This window comes from Bufo bufo, chromosome 10 (assembly GCF_905171765.1).
Source record: "Bufo bufo chromosome 10, aBufBuf1.1, whole genome shotgun sequence".
Taxonomy (NCBI): Eukaryota; Metazoa; Chordata; class Amphibia; order Anura; family Bufonidae; genus Bufo; species Bufo bufo.
In genome coordinates, this window is record NC_053398.1 from 150,079,654 (window position 1) to 150,100,641 (window position 20,988).

The following is a 20,988-nucleotide window of genomic DNA, read 5'->3' on the forward strand; positions in this document are numbered from 1 at the left end:
ATCCACTCCTACAGTACTGCCCAATATGGCTGCCACACACTGCCCACAGGAGAGGCTGGGCGACGTCCACTCCTACAGTACTGCCCAATATGGCTGCCACACACTGCCCACAGGAGAGGCTGGGCGACGTCCACTCCTACAGTACTGCCCAATATGGCTGCCACACACTGCCCACAGGAGAGGCTGAGGGACGTCCACTCCTACAGTACTGCCCAATATGGCTGCCACACACTGCCCACAGGAGAGGCTGAGGGACGTCCACTCCTACAGTACTGCCCAATATGGCTGCCACACACTGCCCACAGGAGAGGCTGGGCGACGTCCACTCCTACAGTACTGCCCAATATGGCTGCCACACACTGCCCACAGGAGAGGCTGGGCGACGTCCACTCCTACAGTACTGCCCAATATGGCTGCCACACACTGCCCACAGGAGAGGCTGGGCGACATCCACTCCTACAGTACTGCTCAATATGGCTGCCACACACTGCCCACAGGAGAGGCTGAGGGACGTCCACTCCTACAGTACTGCCCAATATGGCTGCCACACACTGCCCACAGGAGAGGCTGAGGGACGTCCACTCCTACAGTACTGCCCAATATGGCTGCCACACACTGCCCACAGGAGAGGCTGGGCGACGTCCACTCCTACAGTACTGCCCAATATGGCTGCCACACACTGCCCACAGGAGAGGCTGGGCGACGTCCACTCCTACAGTACTGCCCAATATGGCTGCCACACACTGCCCACAGGAGAGGCTGAGGGACGTCCACTCCTACAGTACTGCCCAATATGGCTGCCACACACTGCCCACAGGAGAGGCTGGGCGACGTCCACTCCTACAGTACTGCCCAATATGGCTGCCACACACTGCCCACAGGAGAGGCTGGGCGACGTCCACTCCTACAGTACTGCTCAATATGGCTGCCACACACTGCCCACAGGAGAGGCTGGGCGACGTCCACTCCTACAGTACTGCCCAATATGGCTGCCACACACTGCCCACAGGAGGCTGGGCGACGTCCACTCCTACAGTACTGCCCAATATGGCTGCCACACACTGCCCACAGGAGAGGCTGGGCGACGTCCACTCCTACAGTACTGCCCAATATGGCTGCCACACACTGCCCACAGGAGAGGCTGAGGGACGTCCACTCCTACAGTACTGCCCAATATGGCTGCCACACACTGCCCACAGGAGAGGCTGGGCGACGTCCACTCCTACAGTACTGCCCAATATGGCTGCCACACACTGCCCACAGGAGGCTGGGCGACGTCCACTCCTACAGTACTGCCCAATATGGCTGCCACACACTGCCCACAGGAGAGGCTGGGCGACGTCCACTCCTACAGTACTGCCCAATATGGCTGCCACACACTGCCCACAGGAGGCTGGGCGACGTCCACTCCTACAGTACTGCCCAATATGGCTGCCACACACTGCCCACAGGAGAGGCTGGGCGACGTCCACTCCTACAGTACTGCTCAATATGGCTGCCACACACTGCCCACAGGAGAGGCTGGGCGACGTCCACTCCTACAGTACTGCCCAATATGGCTGCCACACACTGCCCACAGGAGAGGCTGGGCGACGTCCACTCCTACAGTACTGCCCAATATGGCTGCCACACACCGCCCACAGGAGGCTGGGCGACGTCCACTCCTACAGTACTGCCCAATATGGCTGCCACACACTGCCCACAGGAGAGGCTGGGCGACGTCCACTCCTACAGTACTGCCCAATATGGCTGCCACACACTGCCCACAGGAGGCTGGGCGACGTCCACTCCTACAGTACTGCTCAATATGGCTGCCACACACTGCCCACAGGAGAGGCTGAGGGACGTCCACTCCTACAGTACTGCCCAATATGGCTGCCAGACACTGCCCACAGGAGAGGCTGAGGGATGTCCACTCCTACAGTACTGCCCAATATGGCTGCCACACACTGCCCACAGGAGAGGCTGGGCGACGTCCACTCCTACAGTACTGCCCAATATGGCTGCCACACACTGCCCACAGGAGAGGCTGGGCGACGTCCACTCCTACAGTACTGCCCAATATGGCTGCCACACACTGCCCACAGGAGAGGCTGGGCGACGTCCACTCCTACAGTACTGCCCAATATGGCTGCCACACACTGCCCACAGGAGAGGCTGGGCGACGTCCACTCCTACAGTACTGCCCAATATGGCTGCCACACACTGCCCACAGGAGAGGCTGGGCGACATCCACTCCTACAGTACTGCCCAATATGGCTGCCACACACTGCCCACAGGAGAGGCTGAGGGACGTCCACTCCTACAGTACTGCCCAATATGGCTGCCACACACTGCCCACAGGAGAGGCTGAGGGACGTCCACTCCTACAGTACTGCCCAATATGGCTGCCACACACTGCCCACAGGAGAGGCTGAGGGACGTCCACTCCTACAGTACTGCCCAATATGGCTGCCACACACTGCCCACAGGAGAGGCTACTCCGTTTTCTCAGAGCTTTATGATCTAATCAAGAATTAGAAGAAATGATTAAAAATGCAGTTAAATATAACAAAAAACAACAAATGTGTGCTCATGACCACCACAGGAGGCGGGGGCGGCCACATCACGGGAGGCGGCCACACCACGGGAGGCAGGAAGCGGGGGCTGCCACACCACGGGAGGTGGGAAGTGGGGGCAGCCACACCACGGGAGGCGGCCACCACGAAAGGCGGGGGCGGCCACAACTTGGGAGGCGTGGGCAGCCATACCACGGAAGGCGGGTCGGCCACACCAGGGGAGGCGGGGGTGGCCACACCACGGAAGGCGTGGGCGGCCACACCACTGGCGGCGGGGGAGGCCACACCACGGGAGGCGGACACACCACGGGAGGCAGCCACCACGGAAGGCGGGGCGGCCACAACTCGGGAGGCGTGGGCGGCCACACCACGGAAGGTGGGGGCGGCCACAACACGGGAGGTGGAGGCGGCCACAGCACGGGAGGCGTGGGCGGCCACACCACGGAAGGCGGGGGAGGCCACACCACGGGAGGTGGGGGTGGCCACACCACAGGAGGCGGGGCGGCCACACCACGGAAGGCGGGGGAGGCCACACCACGGGAGGCGGGGGTGGCCACACCACAGGCGGTGGGGTCGGCCACACCACGGGAGGTGTGGGCGGCCACACGACGGAAGGTGGGGGCGGCCACAGCACAGGAGGTGGGAGGCGTGGGCGGCCACACCACCTTTTATTTGTTATGCAAATGAGGGCTTCAGTGCACCGAGGGGCGGGGCCTGGCCACACCTCTTGGTGCAATGAAGCCCTAATTTTCATGAAGAATACAATTTCTTGGGAACACTGCAGTCGATTTTCACAAAACGGGTATCATTTTAACCAGCAGGATCAACCCTTTCACTGTGTGCTGGGTTTATCCTGCTGACATTTACCTTTAAAATGTGCCACTAAGGGACCTCCATCGCATCGCTGCTGCTCCTCTAAGCCCCACTCTCAGCTTGGCAGTGCAGTCCGGGAACTCTTCTAGGGCTCTACATCTGGGAAGGGCCCTCCTTACTGGGCCCCTGTCTAGCTGAATTGGTTGCACAGGCGGTATGCCCACCCCTGGTTCAGTCAGTTTTTTGCCCTCTTGTGGCCAGCAGGGGCCCCCCTGATCTATGGGGCCCTAAGTTTTTGTTTGATTTGCATTGTGGTAAAGTCTGCACCTGCAAGAAAGTTCCCATTCACTGACAAAATGCAGAGATCTTTAAGATGTTGATCACATAATGGTGCACCTGTAAGATGTAACGAGCGCCATTCTGCACATATGGAATAATATTTCAGCTCTCTCTAGGATAGTTAAAGACGTCATTTTCCGTCCCCCGCCCCTCGGGGACGCACCATCGTCTGCGGCTCTGAGGAGACAAGTGATTTCAGATGGAAATGTTAATTGCCGGGCTCTGTAATTGTCACATTGAGGCGCCGCGCGATCTGATTAGCGGTGATATTCCCCGTTAGCAGCATGGCACAGCTGTAAAGGGCATCCTCACTCACTAGTAATCTTACCACCATGGGCGCAGGAATCGCCTCTCGGTCACATGGTAACGGCATTTTAGGGAATAGGGTTTGCTAAGCTGCGGTATTTCATTAGGAGGTTTCCTGCCATCCTGCCTCAGTAGTGCAGCCTTTCTCCTGTGCTCTTGGTCGCCCTCTGCTGGGCACTGCGCTAACAGACATATCAGATTTGTATAGAAATGCTTGCTGATAACAGAGAATAGCAGACTGCTCACCCAGAAGGAGGTGGTCTGCAGACTCACTGTCTCTTTAATATCTGGTACGTGGAGAATTCGCCGCGCCATTCATACACTTGTTACCGCTCTGTCTCTTAGCAACAGCAATGTGGCTTTTTAGGGTAAAGCGTGCAATCAAATCCCCGGCTGATGGAGATGGGTGGCGAGCACAAGTGGGAGGCTGAGAGCCTTTGAAGAAGCAAAGTAAAAAACGTCCCTTTAATGGAGCCTTTGTTGTGGCAGGAAATCATCTACATGACCATATGGTGCACGTCTGCAGCGGAGCGGCGCCCAAAGAGTTAAGGCTGACACACACACACACTGGGATTCTCCAAAAGCGGAAGTTCTGTGTGCGCAGCCTAAGGCCTCTTTCACACGACCGTTTGGCTTTTTCAGTGTTTTGCGGTCCATTTTTCACAGATCCTTTGTTCCGTTTTCTTGTTTCCGTTTCGGTTCCGTTTTTCCGTATGGCATATACAGTATACAGTAATAACATAGAAAAAATTGGGCTGGGCATAACATTTTCAATAGATGGTTCCTCAAAAACGGAACTGATACGGAAGACATACGGATGCATTTCCGTATGTGTTCCGTTTTTTTGCGGACCCATTGACTTGAATGGAGCCATGGAACGTGATTTGCGGGCAATAATAGGACATGTTCTATCTTTCAACAGAACGGAAAAAACGGAAATGGAATGCATACGGAGTACATTCCGTTTTTTTTTTTTGCAAAACCATTGAAATGAATGGTTCTGTATACGGAACGCAAAAAACGGCCTGTAAACCGGAAAAAATAAAATGGTCATGTGAAAGAAGCCTAAAGATAAAGGGTACTTAAAGGGCTGGCCTGGGACGTCTATTAGATCGGAGGGGGTCCGACACCCCGCTGAGGATAGCTCTGGCGCCAGAACAGCTCCTCTCACTGCGCAGAAGACGGAGCTGGTTCCCATGCGGCGCTGCAGTAACCTCCTCCGCCCACTGCAGAGCGGATGGAGCTGAATGGGGGGATGCGCAGGGGCCGATCCGGAAGAAGACTCCTTCAATCATTCCAATGACTTTCTTATAGACTATGGGGGGGGCTGTAATGATTTGCTTCAAATTTATGAAATGTCGCCCGCTGTTTGACAAATTTGGCGCATGTTTACACATAACGCTGTTGTCTAGAGATGCGACGCCCCTGAGCAGGAGGAAGATTTGGGCCTTTTTTCAGACTTGTAATAAAGTTGCAGCTGATAAAGCGCTCACCTAATTAACATAGACGACCACGCCCACACAGACGACCACGCCCACTTATCAGAAGTGCGCAGTCGGGTAAAATCACAGAACGGTAAAAATTGTGCAGAAACACAAGATGTGGGAAAATCTGCAAGAATTCTGGTGCCCATGGAAGGATAAATCCCCCCTGGTGTGATGATCTCTCACTGTTTCCAAGTTTTCTGCTTGTTGTCAGTGAATGGAAATATTCTTGCCAAGAGGCTGGAATTCCTGTAAAGACCTCATAGCTCTCACTGCTGAGGGTTTGTTACAACTGTATCTAGTCTAGACAATGCTCTGTGACCTAAACCCGTCAGCAGGAGAAATCTCTCCCTCCCGCTGATGGTTTGTTACAATGTGTCAGTCTGGAGCTCAGGCTCTTCAGCTCACAGAGGATTGTCTAGACTGGATGTCTTCTGTACCTGCAGCATGGATATTAGACAAATGCTTAAAAAACAATCGCCAAATCCAAGTGCTGGAGGAGAGCTCGTGTAACGGAGCGGGGCAGTGGCATCTCGCTGTCACCGGGATATTGCAGGGCTGAGTCCGCAGAATAGGATGATACCTTTCACTTGGCGATCAGTTGCTTCATCCATATGCAAATGAGCAGTTAAGTGCACTGAGGGCGTGGCCAAGGCACTCTGTGCACCCTTGCTCCTCTCTCCTTCCTGATTGACAGGGCCAGGTTCCTGCATAGTCTTTTTGCCTGGCCCTGTCAATCAGGAAGGGGAGAGGAGCAAGGGTGCACAGAGTGCCTTGGCCACGCCCTCAGTGCACTTAACTTCTGAACTGCATATGGATTAAAAGTACTTTTCCATCAGAATGGAGCAGCGGATACCTAAGTGAAAGGCGTCATTACATTCAGCTCAGCTAGTCCTACAAGGCAGCGTGCCCGGTGTAACAGATCCCTTTAAAAGGGTTATCCAAGACCTAGAATGCCCACAGAGACTGTGCTTACCTCGCTCCCCGGCACGGCCGCCACTACATCGTGTTTTCATCTGCGCGACCAGGAGATGCAGCGGCGGCAGTGCCACCATCAGAGGTGACGTGGGTGACGGGCAGCGAGGTAATGGGGGGCATTATAGGGGCTGGATAATCATAGTGTATATCAGGAATTGCACTGACACACAGAGATCTACACGTCTCAGACCTTGCAGAAGGGCAGCAGATGTCCGGCGTCCTCCATCAACACAAAATACTTGGCTAATCTGATTACCCGACTGCGTGACCTCCATAACATTGTTTATCCAGTGTCATCACCGCCGTAAGGTAAATCCCGCAGATAATCAGTAAAGATGTCAAAGAGGATCAAACCTCTTGCAAAGGTAAAATTACCATGAAAGCTCTGCCCCAACGGCCGCGGTAAGGACGCCTTCACACGCGGCAGAAAATCGGTTCCATGGACTCGCTGCCCTATTCAAATAAATGGAACTCATTTTCAGTCGCAGAATTTTCTGCCACAAAATTTGCAGCATATGAAGGCGCCCTAAGCAGCGAGCATACCCATGAATATGAAATCATCCGCTAACTGCAAAAGAAGGCACGAGCTTCTCTCACACCACACGTGTGCAAAGCCTGCCCTCTGCTGTGCAAACCATGGCCTGCACCTTCACCCAAAAATCTATATACAGGTAAGGGCGGGTTCACATCAGCGTTATGGACTCTGTTATGGCTTTCCGTTATAACATGGTCATAAGGGAATCCAGAAGATGGAAGTAAAAAAACAGGACGGATCCGTTATGCTGCCCATAGACTTGTATTATGACGGAAAGCAAAACGGAATGCTTTTTAAAGGTTTCCGTTTTGACTTCCATCATAATACAAGTAACAGGAGCCAGACAGCAACCAAGCTGAACTGAACATCTTAAATATATAATACTGCTCCTATGTACGAGAATATAACTACTATAATACTGCTCCTATGTACGAGAATATAACTACTATAATACTGCTCCTATGTACAAGAATCTAACTACTATAATACTGCTCCTATGTACAAGAATATAACTACTATAATACTGCTCCTATGTACAAGAATATAACTACTATAATACTGCCTCCTATGTACAAGAATATAACTACTATAATACTGCCTCCTATGTACAAGAATATAACTACTATAATACTGCTCCTATATACAAGAATATAACTACTATAATACTGCTCCTATGTACAGGAATATAACTACTATAATACTGCTCCTATGTACAAGAATATAACTACTATAATACTGCTCCTATGTACAAGAATATAACTACTATAATACTGCTCCTATGTACAAGAATATAGCTACTATAATACTACTCCTATGTACATATAACTACTATAATACTGCTCCTATGTACAAGAATATAACTACTATAATACTGCTCCTATGTACGAGAATATATCTACTATAATACTGCTCCTATGTACGAGAATATATCTACTATAATACTGCTCCTATGTACAAGAATATATCTACTATAATACTGCTCCTATGTACAATAATATAACTACTATAATACTGCTCCTATGTACAAGAATATAACTACTATAATACTGCTCCTATGTACAAGAATATAACTACTATAATACTGCCTCCTATGTACAAGAATATAACTACTATAATACTGCTCCTATGTACAGGAATATAACTACTATAATACTGCTCCTATGTACGAGAATATATCTACTATAATACTGCTCCTATGTACAAGAATATAACTACTATAATACTGCTCCTATGTACAAGAATATAACTACTATAATACTGCTCCTATGTACAGGAATATAACTACTATAATACTGCTCCTATGTACGAGAATATATCTACTATAATACTGCTCCTATGTACAATAATATAACTACTATAATACTGCTCCTATGTACAATAATATAACTACTATAATACTGCTCCTATGTACGAGAATATATCTACTATAATACTGCTCCTATGTACAAGAATATAACTACTATAATACTGCTCCTATGTACAAGAATATAACTACTATAATACTGCCTCCTATGTACAAGAATATAACTACTATAATACTGCTCCTATGTACAGGAATATAACTACTATAATACCGCTCCTATGTACAAGAATATAACTACTATAATACTGCCTCCTATGTACAAGAATATAACTGCTATAATACTGCTCCTATGTACAGGAATATAACTACTATAATACTGCTCCTATGTACAGGAATATAACTACTATAATACTGCTCCTATGTACAAGAATATAACTACTATAATACTGCTCCTATGTACAAGAATATAACTACTATAATACTGCTCCTATGTACAAGAATATAACTACTATAATACTGCTCCTATGTACAAGAATATTACTACTATAATACTGCTCCTATGTACAGGAATATAACTACTATAATACTGCTCCTATGTACAAGAATATAACTACTATAATACTGCTCCTATGTACAAGAATATAACTGCTATAATACTGCCTCGTATGTACAAGAATATAACTACTATAATACTGCCTCCTATGTACAAGAATATAACTACTATAATACTGCTCCTATGTACAAGAATATAACTACTATAATACTGCTCCTATGTACAAGAATATAACTACTATAATACTGCTCCTATGTACAAGAATATAACTACTATAATACTGCTCCTATGTACAAGAATATAACTACTATAATACTGCCTCCTATGTACAGGAATATAAATACTATAATACTGCCTCCTATGTACAAGAATATAACTACTATAATACTGCCTCCTATGTACAAGAATATAACTACTATAATACTGCTCCTATGTACAAGAATATAACTACTATAATACTACTCCTATGTATAAGAATATAACTACTATAATACTGCTCCTATGTACAAGAATATAACTACTATAATACTGCCTCCTATGTACAAGAATATAACTACTATAATACTGCCTCCTATATACAAGAATATAACTACTATAATACTGCTCCTATGTACAAGAATATAACTACTATAATACTGCTCCTATGTACAAGAATATAACTACTATAATACTGCTCCTATGTACAAGAATATAACTACTATAATACTGCTCCTATGTACAGGAATATAACTACTATAATACTGCCTCCTATGTACGAGAATATACCTACTATAATACTGCTCCTATGTACAAGAATATAACTACTATAATACTGCTCCTATGTACGAGAATATACCTACTATAATACTGCTCCTATGTACAAGAATATAACTACTATAATACTGCTCCTATGTACAAGAATATAACTACTATAATACTGCTCCTATGTACAGGAATATAACTACTATAATACTGCTCCTATGTACAAGAATATAACTACTATAATACTGCTCCTATGTACAAGAATATAACTACTATAATACTGCTCCTATGTACAGGAATATAACTACTATAATACTGCTCCTATGTACAAGAATATAACTACTATAATACTGCTCCTATGTACGAGAATATAACTACTATAATACTGCTCCTATGTACGAGAATATAACTACTATAATACTGCTCCTATGTACAAGAATATAACTACTATAATACTGCCTCCTATGTGCAAGAATATTACTACTATAATACTGCCTCCTATGTACAAGAATATAACTACTATAATACTGCTCCTATGTACAAGAATATAACTACTATAATACTGCTCCTATGTACAAGAATATAACTACTATAATACTGCTCCTATGTACAAGAATATAACTACTATAATACTGCTCCTATGTACAAGAATCTAACTACTATAATACTGCTCCTATGTACAAGAATATAACTACTATAATACTGCTCCTATGTACAGGAATATAACTACTATAATACTGCTCCTATGTACAAGAATATAACTGCTATAATACTGCTCCTATGTACAAGAATATGACTGCTATAATACTGCCTCCTATGTACAAGAATATAACTACTATAATACTGCCTCCTATGTACAAGAATATAACTACTATAATACTGCCTCGTATGTACAAGAATATAACTACTATAATACTGCCTCCTATGTACAAGAATATAACTACTATAATACTGCCTCCTATGTACAAGAATATAACTACTATAATACTGCTCCTATGTACAAGAATATAACTACTATAATACTGTTCCTATGTGCAAGAATATTACTACTATAATACTGCCTCCTATGTACAAGAATATAACTACTATAATACTGCTCCTATGTACAGGAATATAACTACTATAATACTGCCTCCTATGTACAAGAATATAACTACTATAATACTGCCTCCTATGTACAAGAATATAACTACTATAATACTGCTCCTATGTACAAGAATATAACTACTATAATACTGCTCCTATGTACAGGAATATAACTACTATAATACTGCTCCTATGTACAAGAATATAACTACTATAATACTGCCTCCTATGTACAAGAATATAACTACTATAATACTGCCTCCTATGTAAAAGAATATTACTACTATAATACTGCTCCTATGTACAAGAATATAACTACTATAATACTGCTCCTATGTACAAGAATATAACTACTATAATACTGCTCCTATGTACAAGAATATAACTACTATAATACTGCTCCTATGTACAAGAATATAACTACTATAATACTGCTCCTATGTACAAGAATATAACTACTATAATACTGCTCCTATGTACAAGAATATAACTACTATAATACTGCTCCTATGTACAAGAATATAACTACTATAATACTGCTCCAATGTACAAGACTATAACTACTATAAAACTGCTCCTATGTACAAGAATATAACTACTATAATACTGCCTCCTATGTATAAGAATATAACTACTATAATACTGCTCCTATGTACAAGAATATAACTACTATAATACTGCTCCTATGTACAAGAATATAACTACTATAATACTGCTCCTATGTACAAGAATATAACTACTATAATACTGCTCCAATGTACAAGACTATAACTACTATAATACTGCTCCTATGTACAAGAATATAACTACTATAATACTGCTCCTATGTACGAGAATATAACTACTATAATACTGCTCCTATGTACAAGAATATAACTACTATAATACTGCTCCTATGTACAAGAATATAACTACTATAATACTGCCTCCTATGTGCAAGAATATTACTACTATAATACTGCCTCCTATGTACAAGAATATAACTACTATAATACTGCTCCTATGTACAAGAATATAACTACTATAATACTGCCCCTATGTACAAGAATATAACTACTATAATACTGCTCCTATGTACAAGAATATAACTACTATAATACTGCTCCTATGTACAAGAATATAACTACTATAATACTGCTCCTATGTACAAGAATATAACTACTATAATACTGCTCCTATGTACAAGAATATAACTACTATAATACTGCTCCTATGTACAAGAATATAACTACTATAATACTGCTCCTATGTACAAGAATATAACTACTATAATACTGCTCCTATGTACAAGAATATAACTACTATAATACTGCTCCTATGTACAAGAATATAACTACTATAATACTGCCTCCTATGTACAGGAATATAAATACTATAATACTGCCTCCTATGTACAAGAATATAACTACTATAATACTGCCTCCTATGTACAAGAATATAACTACTATAATACTGCTCCTATGTACAAGAATATAACTACTATAATACTGCTCCTATGTACAAGAATATAACTACTATAATACTGCCTCCTATGTACAAGAATATAACTACTATAATACTGCTCCTATGTACAAGAATATAACTACTATAATACTGCTCCTATATACAGGAATATAACTACTATAATACTACTCCTATGTATAAGAATATAACTACTATAATACTGCTCCTATGTACAAGAATATAACTACTATAATACTGCCTCCTATGTACAAGAATATAACTACTATAATACTGCCTCCTATGTAAAAGAATATTACTACTATAATACTGCTCCTATGTACAAGAATATAACTACTATAATACTGCTCCTATGTACAAGAATATAACTACTATAATACTGCTCCTATGTACAATAATATAACTACTATAATACTGCTCCTATGTACAAGAATATAACTACTATAATACTGCTCCTATGTACAAGAATATAACTACTATAATACTGCTCCTATGTACAGGAATATAACTACTATAATACTGCTCCAATGTACAAGACTATAACTACTATAAAACTGCTCCTATGTACAAGAATATAACTACTATAATACTGCTCCTATGTACAAGAATATAACTACTATAATACTGCTCCTATGTACAAGAATATAACTACTATAATACTGCTCCTATGTACAGGAATATAACTACTATAATACTGCTCCTATGTACAAGACTATAACTACTATAATACTGCCTCCTATGTACAAGTATATAACTACTATAATACTGCTCCTATGTACAAGAATATAACTACTATAATACTGCTCCTATGTACAAGAATATAACTACTATAAAACTGCTCCTATGTACAAGAATATAACTACTATAATACTGCTCCTATGTACAAGAATATAACTACTATAATACTGCTCCTATGTACAAGAATATAACTACTATAATACTACTCCTATGTACAAGAATATAACTACTATAATACTGCTCCTATGTACAAGAATATAACTACTATAATACCGCCTCCTATGTACAAGAATTTAACTACTATAATACTGCCTTCTATGTACAAGAATATAACTACTATAATACTGCTCCTATGTACAGGAATATAACTACTATAATACTGCTCCTATGTACAAGAATATAACTACTATAATACTGCCTCCTATGTACAAGAATATAACTACTATAATACTGCTCCTATGTACAAGAATATAACTACTATAATACTGCCTCCTGTGTACAAGAATATAACTACTATAATACTGCTCCTATGTACAAGAATATAACTACTATAATACTGCTCCTATGTAGAAGAATATAACTACTATAATACTGCCTCCTATGTACAAGAATATAACTACTATAATACTGCTCCTATGCACAGGAATATAACTACTATAATACTGCTCCTATGTACAGGAATATAACTACTATAATACTGCCTCCTATGTACAGGAATATAACTACTATAATACTGCTCCTATGCACAGGAATATAACTACTATAATACTGCCTCCTATGTACAGGAATATAACTACTATAATACTGCTCCTATGTACAAGAAAATAACTACTATAATACTGCTCCTATGTACAAGGATATAACTACTATAATACTGCTCCTATGTACAAGAATATAACTACTATAATACTGCTCCTATGTACAGGAATATAACTACTATAATACTGCATCCTATGTACAAGAATATAACTACTATAATACTGCTCCTATGTACAAGAATATAACTACTATAATACTGCCTCCTATGTACAAGAATATAACTACTATAATACTGCCTCCTATGTACAAGAATATAACTACTATAATACTGCTCCTATGTACAAGAATATAACTACTATAATACTGCTCCTATGTACAAGAATATAACTACTATAATACTGCCTCCTATGTACAAGAATATAACTACTATAATACTGCTCCTATGTACAAGAATATAACTACTATAATACTGCCTCCTATGTAGAAGAATATACCCGCCATAGTACTGGGTATTAGGTAATGGGGGTCACAGGGTCTGGACATCGCCTGCTCAGCTCGGCGGTAGTTTCTGGTGAGTCGCGGTATGAGGCCATCAGTGTGGAGGTGACTTCTGGTCCCCTGCATTATTTCGGCTTCTGGAGGGATACGCGATGAAGAGCGGTGAGTCACACGTGGAGCGGGGATGTGTGGGTTGGCCGGGTGTGGAGGTGAGCGCTGCTGTGGAGACCACACACATTTCTCTCTTGGAGTGAATGCTTTGTGGAAAGGACAGAGATTAAATCATAAAAAAGACATCAAGAGGGTGAACGCACGAGGGGTTCTTCAGAGCAGGGGCCCGACTGCGGAGAAAACCATGATGACGGTACTTACCGCTCACCGCTAACTGCCTGGAACGAGCGGCTGCATTTACTTAAGGTTTTCCCCTGAAATTAAAAATGTGACTTTGTTGATTCTGCTGAGACATTTCTATAAATGCCGCCTGACGGCGCACTCACGAGGCCCCCGCGTCTCTTGCTGAAAGCCGCAGTTCACGCAGGGATGTATTAAGGCGTGTTCACATAATGCAGCCATGCTGAATTTTTCAGCAGAGACCGCAATACGCTGACGCTATCCGTATGACCGCGCTGTGTGAATAGAGGCAAAGGGCTGCAGCAAGGTGTGGCGGCAACGGCACGTGGATTCCTACTGGAAACAATTGGACACGGATTTGCTGCAGTTTTCACGTGGATTTCGGCACAGAATACGTACGGAAATCTGGATGAAATTTAGTCTGTAGGAACATAAAATACGGATGACGTCTGTGTTGCAGCCGTTTTTTTGGGTCTCACTGTAACAATGCCTATCGTTCCATCTTTCTTTCCCGAGTCGCGAAATGGACCTTCGGATGCGGAGAACACGTGGTGTGCCGTCTGCATTTTTTGCGGCCCTATTGAAATGAAAGTGTCCGCATCCGATCCGCATGGTCGTGTGGATGGAGTCTAAGGGTCAATTTGGAAATGGCGGATAAAATCCACGGATCTCACTACCGGGCAGGTTTAATAAATCTCATCCAGATTTTCCATACATGAAAACGGACACGCTGCGCCATTACCAATTCACATTCAGATTTGACCACTTTCAACGAGGCAGAGATCCGCGTCACAATCCGCCATCAGATTACTGGAGGCGTCCGTCGTGCAGCTCCCGATACTACCTAAATGGCGCTCAGTCAGGCGTCGCCGGTTTATTGGACGGACTCCATATTTGGCTTCTTGTAGGTCGTTGACGGATTGTACAGAAAGCGCAGCTGACCGGCCTGATCTGCGGAGGATCGCTGAGACGCCCCGGGGAGCGAGCAGCCCGGGCCTCATTGTCATCAAGGAGATGAATAATTGGCAGGAGGAAGCGGTAATTACACAGGAGGAAAGAGTAAGCGACCTGCCCTAATTAAAGCGATTCCCCGAGGAGAGACATGTTTACCGTCAGACCTGCACATGAACACGGGGGAGGAAGGGGGGGGCGCACAGCTCGCTGCAGGCACAGGAGGCGCCGCTCGTCTCCTGCCGTATCCTCCATAGAAGATCTCACAGGCGGCCTCATATATGAAATGAAGAGCTGGCCCATCGCGACCAATCAGAGCGCAGCTTTCATCTCTCCACCTGCTCTAGTAGGATGAAAGCCTTGCTGTGATTGGTTGCTAGGGATATTATCAGACCCAGTGCAAAGGGAAACACAAGGCCATAGCAACCAATCAGATTTCAGCTCTCATTTTTTAGAGGCATATAAAAAACTGAAAACAGCAACATGATTGGTCAACTAAAGGTGACTACCTCTCTCCATGGTGTTACTTATCGGAGCCGCAATGCCGGACGCCACTCGCTCTTCCTGGAGATTTATTTTACATGCTCCCACTTCCCGACTTTCTTTTCTGGGGAATACACAAGATTAGAAGATGTCTCCAGGTCGTACAGGATTATTCACACACAGCAGCAGAGGCGCCATTAAAACCGTATCTGAAACCCCGCTCCGTTACGGTTATTGGCTGCGCAGTTTTTACAGGTAAGTATAGCGCCTGGAAGAGGGGCAATTCCTGCTTATAATTTAAGATTAACCCTTTCAAGATCAAGCCATTTTCACCTTCGTGTCCACGTCTAATTTTGCAAATCTGACATGGGTCACTTTATGTGCTATTAAGGCCCCTGCACACGAACGTGGGCTTCCCAGTGCCGTATTGCGGACCGCATTTCACTTGAATGGGTCTGCAAATCCGGAGATGCGGAATGGTGCAGAACGGAACCCTACAGAAGGACTACGGAGTGCTTCCGTGGGGTTTCGTCCCGTACTTCCGTTCTGCAAAAAGATAGAACATGTCCTAACTTTTTGCGGAACGGCCAGGTCGCGGACCCATTCAAGTGAAAGGGTCCGCGATCCGCTGCCCCACGGACTGTGTTCGCAGCACGACCACGGGGGGGACTAGTAGTGCAGGGAGTGCTGGGACTAGTAGTGCAGGGAGTGCTGGGACTAGTAGTGCAGGGAGTGCTGGGGCTAGTATTATAGGGAGTGCTGGGACTAGTAGTGCAGGGAGTGCTGGGACTAGTAGTGCTGGGACTAGTATTATAGGGAGTGCTGGGACTAGTAGTGCAGGGAGTGCTGGGGCTAGTAGTGCAGGGAGTGCTGGGGCTAGTAGTTCTGGGACTAGTAGTGCAGGGAGTGCTGGGACTAGTAGTGCAGGCAGTGCTGGGACTAGTAGTGCAGGCAGTGCTGGGACTAGTAGTGCAGGCAGTGCTGGGACTAGTAGTGCAGGGAGTGCTGGGGCTAGTAGTGCAGGGAGTGCTGGGACTAGTAGTGCAGGGAGTGCTGGGACTAGTAGTGCAGGGAGTGCTGGGGCTAGTATTATAGGGAGTGCTGGGACTAGTAGTGCAGGGAGTGCTGGGACTAGTAGTGCTGGGACTAGTATTATAGGGAGTGCTGGGACTAGTAGTGCAGGGAGTGCTGGGGCTAGTAGTGCAGGGAGTGCTGGGTCTAGTAGTTCTGGGACTAGTAGTGCAGGGAGTGCTGGGACTAGTAGTGCAGGCAGTGCTGGGACTAGTAGTGCAGGCAGTGCTGGGACTAGTAGTGCAGGCAGTGCTGGGACTAGTAGTGCAGGGAGTGCTGGGGCTAGTAGTGCAGGCAGTGCTGGGACTAGTAGTGCAGGCAGTGCTGGGACTAGTAGTGCAGGGAGTGCTGGGACTAGTAGTGCAGGGAGTGCTGGGGCTAGTAGTGCAGGGAGTGCTGGGGCTAGTAGTGCAGGGAGTGCTGGGACTAGTAGTGCAGGGAGTGCTGGGGCTAGTAGTGCAGGGAGTGCTGGGGCTAGTAGTGCAGGCAGTGCTGGGGCCAGTAGTGCAGGGAGTGCTGGGGCTAGTAGTGCAGGGAGTGCTGGGGCTAGTAGTGCAGGCAGTGCTGGGACTAGTAGTGCAGGCAGTGCTGGGGCTAGTAGTGCAGGCAGTGCTGGGGCTAGTAGTGCAGGCAGTGCTGGGACTAGTAGTGCAGGGAGTGCTGGGGCTAGTAGTGCAGGGAGTGCTGGGGCTAGTAGTGCAGGGAGTGCTGGGACTAGTAGTGCAGGGAGTGCTGGGACTAGTAGTGCAGGGAGTGCTGGGACTAGTAGTGCAGGGAGTGCTGGGGCTAGTAGTGCAGGCAGTGCTGGGGCCAGTAGTGCAGGGAGTGCTGGGGCTAGTAGTGCAGGGAGTGCTGGGGCTAGTAGTGCAGGCAGTGCTGGGGCTAGTAGTGCAGGGAGTGCTGGGCCTAGTAGTGCAGGGAGTGCTGGGGCTAGTAGTGCAGGCAGTGCTGGGGCCAGTAGTGCAGGGAGTGCTGGGACTAGTAGTGCAGGGAGTGCTGGGGCTAGTAGTGCAGGGAGTGCTGGGGCTAGTAGTGCAGGGAGTGCTGGGCCTAGTAGTGCAGGGAGTGCTGGGACTAGTAGTGCAGGGAGTGCTGGGACTAGTAGTGCAGGGAGTGCTGGGACTAGTAGTACATGGAGTGCTGGGACTAGTAGTGCAGGGAGTGCTGGGGATAGTAGTACATGGAGTGCTGGGACTAGTAGTGCAGGGAGTGCTGGGGCTAGTAGTGCAGGGAGTGCTGGGCCTAGTAGTGCAGGGAGTGCTGGGGCTAGTAGTTGCGGGACTAGTAGTGCAGGGAGTGCTGGGACTAGTAGTGCAGGGAGTGCTGGGACTAGTAGTGCAGGCAGTGCTGGGGCTTGTAGCGCAGGGAGTGCTGGGGCTTGTAGTGCAGGCAGTGCTGGGCCTAGTAGTGCAGGGAGTGCTGGGGCTAGTAGTGCAGGGAGTGCTGGGACTAGTAGTGCAGGGAGTGCTGGGACTAGTAGTGCAGGGAGTGCTGGGACTAGTAGTCCAGGCAGTGCTGGGACTAGTAGTGCAGGGAGTGCTGGGACTAGTAGTGCAGGCAGTTCTGGGGCTTGTAGTGCAGGGAGTGCTGGGACTAGTAGTGCAGGGAGTGCTGGGACTAGTAGTGCAGGGAGTGCTGGAACTAGTAGTGCAGGCAGTGCTGGGGCTTGTAGTGCAGGCAGTGCTGGGGCTTGTAGTGCAGGCAGTGCTGGGGCTTGTAGTGCAGGCAGTGCTGGGGCTTGTAGTGCAGGCAGTGCTGGGGCTAGTAGTGCTGGGACTAGTAGTTCAGGGAGTGCTGGGACTAGTAGTGCAGGGAGTGCTGGGGCTAGTAGTTGCGGGACTAGTAGTGCAGGGAGTGCTGGGACTAGTAGTGCAGGCAGTGCTGGGGCTTGTAGTGCAGGGAGTGCTGGGGCTTGTAGTGCAGGCAGTGCTGGGCCTAGTAGTGCAGGGAGTGCTGGGGCTAGTAGTGCAGGGAGTGCTGGGACTAGTAGTGCAGGGAGTGCTGGGACTAGTAGTGCAGGCAGTGCTGGGGCTTGTAGTGCAGGCAGTGCTGGGGCTTGTAGTGCAGGCAGGACTAGTAGTGCAGGGAGTGCTGGGACTAGTAGTGCAGGGAGTGCTGGGACTAGTAGTGCAGGCAGTTCTGGGGCTTGTAGTGCAGGGAGTGCTGGGACTAGTAGTGCAGGGAGTGCTGGGACTAGTAGTGCAGGGAGTGCTGGGACTAGTAGTGCAGGCAGTGCTGGGGCTTGTAGTGCAGGCAGTGCTGGGGCTTGTAGTGCAGGCAGTGCTGGGGCTTGTAGTGCAGGCAGTGCTGGGGCTAGTAGTGCAGGGAGTGCTGGGACTAGTAGTGCAGGGAGTGCTGGGACTAGTAGTGCAGGGAGTGCTGGGACTAGTAGTGCAGGGAGCTCTGCTCCGGGGCGCCCTCCATGCTGGGGACACAGCGCGGTGATGTGATGTGACGCCTCGGCCTGAGTGCAGTGACTGGAAGTCGCCGGTTGGTGGCGTCGGTCGGCGGCGTCGCTCGGTGATGACGTTGTGGAGCCGCCTGCAGGAGCGGAATCCCGTCACTCGCTGTCGCCCGTGGATGAGAGAGGAGCCCGGTCTACTCCCGGCCCTCCTGCCTCAGGTGAGTGAGGGGCAGCGGCTCCCAGCTGGTCCCGGGACCCTGTCCGGTCGTTGTCACAGTCCCGCGGAGCTGAGGGCCCCTCTTAGTTGGGGCCCCTTCCTCTTGCAGGGTGGACATGATGGCGGCCACTTCTGTTCTCTGATGCTGATTGTCGGGGCCGCGGGTCAGTACGGAGCCGGTAACTTTACCGCAGATGTTGGGGGGCGGAGCGCGCTCCCTGGGGGTCATCATGGCCGCACTGTGTGTGGCCCCCAGTCCTGCCCGGTGTCCCCTCCATACCCCCAGGACAGCTGCCTCTGTTTTAGGGTCCCCTTAGGGTCATCATGGCCGCACTGTGTGGGGCCCCCAGTCCTGCCCGGTGTCCCCTCCATACCCCCAGGACAGCTGCCTCTGTTTTATGGTTCCCTGGGGTCATCATGGCTGCACTGTGTGGGGCCCCCAGTACTGCCCGGTGTCCCCTCCATACCCCCAGGACAGCTGCCTCTGTTTTAGGGCTCCCTGGGGGTCATCATGGCCGCACTGTGTGGGGCCCCCAGTCCTGCCCGGTGTCCCCTCCATACCCTCAGGACAGCTGCCTCTGTTTTAGGGTCCCCTTAGGGTCATCATGGCCGCACTGTGTGGGGCCCCCAGTCCTGCCCGGTGTCCCCTCCATACCCCCAGAACAGCTGCCTCTGTTTTAGGGTCCCCTTAGGGTCATCATGGCCGCACTGTGTGGGGCCCCCAGTCCTGCCCGGTGTCCCCTCCATACCCCCAGGACAGCTGCCTCTGTTTTAGGGTCCCCTTAGGGTCATCATGGCCGCACTGTGTGGGGCCCCCAGTCCTGCTGGTGTCCCCTCCATACCCCCAGGACAGCTGCCTCTGTTTTAGGGTCCCCTTAGGGTCATCATGGCCGCACTGTGTGGGGCCCCCAGTACTGCCCGGTGTCCCCTCCATTCCCCCAGGACAGCTGCCTCTGTTTTAGGGCTCCCTGGGGTCATCATGGCCGCACTGTGTGGGGCCCCCAGTCCTGCCCGGTGTCCCCTCCATACCCCCAGGACAGCTGCCTCTGTTTTAGGGTCCCCTTGGGGTCATCATGGCCGCACTGTGTGGGGCCCCCAGTACTGCCCGGTGTCCCCTCCATACCCTCAGGACAGCTGCCTCTGTTTTAGGGTCCCCTTAGGGTCATCATGGCCGCACTGTGTGGGGCCCCCAGTCCTGCCCGGTGTCCCCTCCATACCCCCAGGACAGCTGCCTCTGTTTTAGGGCTCCCCTGGGGGTCATCATGGCCGCACTGTGTGGGGCCCCCAGTCCTGCCCGGTGTCCCCTCCATACCCCCAGGACAGCTGCCTCTGTTTTAGGGCTCCCTGGGGTCATCATGG

At 47.6% G+C, this 20,988-nt stretch overlaps 3 protein-coding genes across 4 annotated transcripts in view; 2 read left to right on the forward strand and 1 right to left on the reverse strand.

The window, feature by feature from the left end:
- Nucleotides 1-16,061, reverse strand: part of LOC120980834 (thyrotropin-releasing hormone receptor-like) — a 106,839-nt gene extending 90,778 nt beyond the window's left edge. Inside the window, 1 exon segment of the mRNA XM_040410156.1 lies at nucleotides 15,964-16,061. The gene's annotated coding sequence lies outside the window, so the exon portion shown is untranslated.
- On the forward strand, nucleotides 2,575-19,532 carry LOC120980103 (uncharacterized transmembrane protein DDB_G0289901-like). Its single transcript, XM_040408975.1, has 5 exons — nucleotides 2,575-3,077; nucleotides 17,607-18,340; nucleotides 18,398-18,517; nucleotides 18,590-18,676; nucleotides 19,483-19,532. The coding sequence occupies exons 1-5, from the start codon at nucleotides 2,575-2,577 to the stop codon at nucleotides 19,530-19,532; spliced, it is 1,494 nt and encodes a 497-aa protein (XP_040264909.1).
- Nucleotides 19,514-20,988, forward strand: part of ZC3H18 (zinc finger CCCH-type containing 18) — an 85,202-nt gene continuing 83,727 nt past the window's right edge. For both annotated transcript variants that reach the window (XM_040409044.1, XM_040409045.1), the window contains exon 1: nucleotides 19,514-19,630. The gene's annotated coding sequence lies outside the window, so the exon portion shown is untranslated. The remainder of the gene's footprint in view (nucleotides 19,631-20,988) is intronic.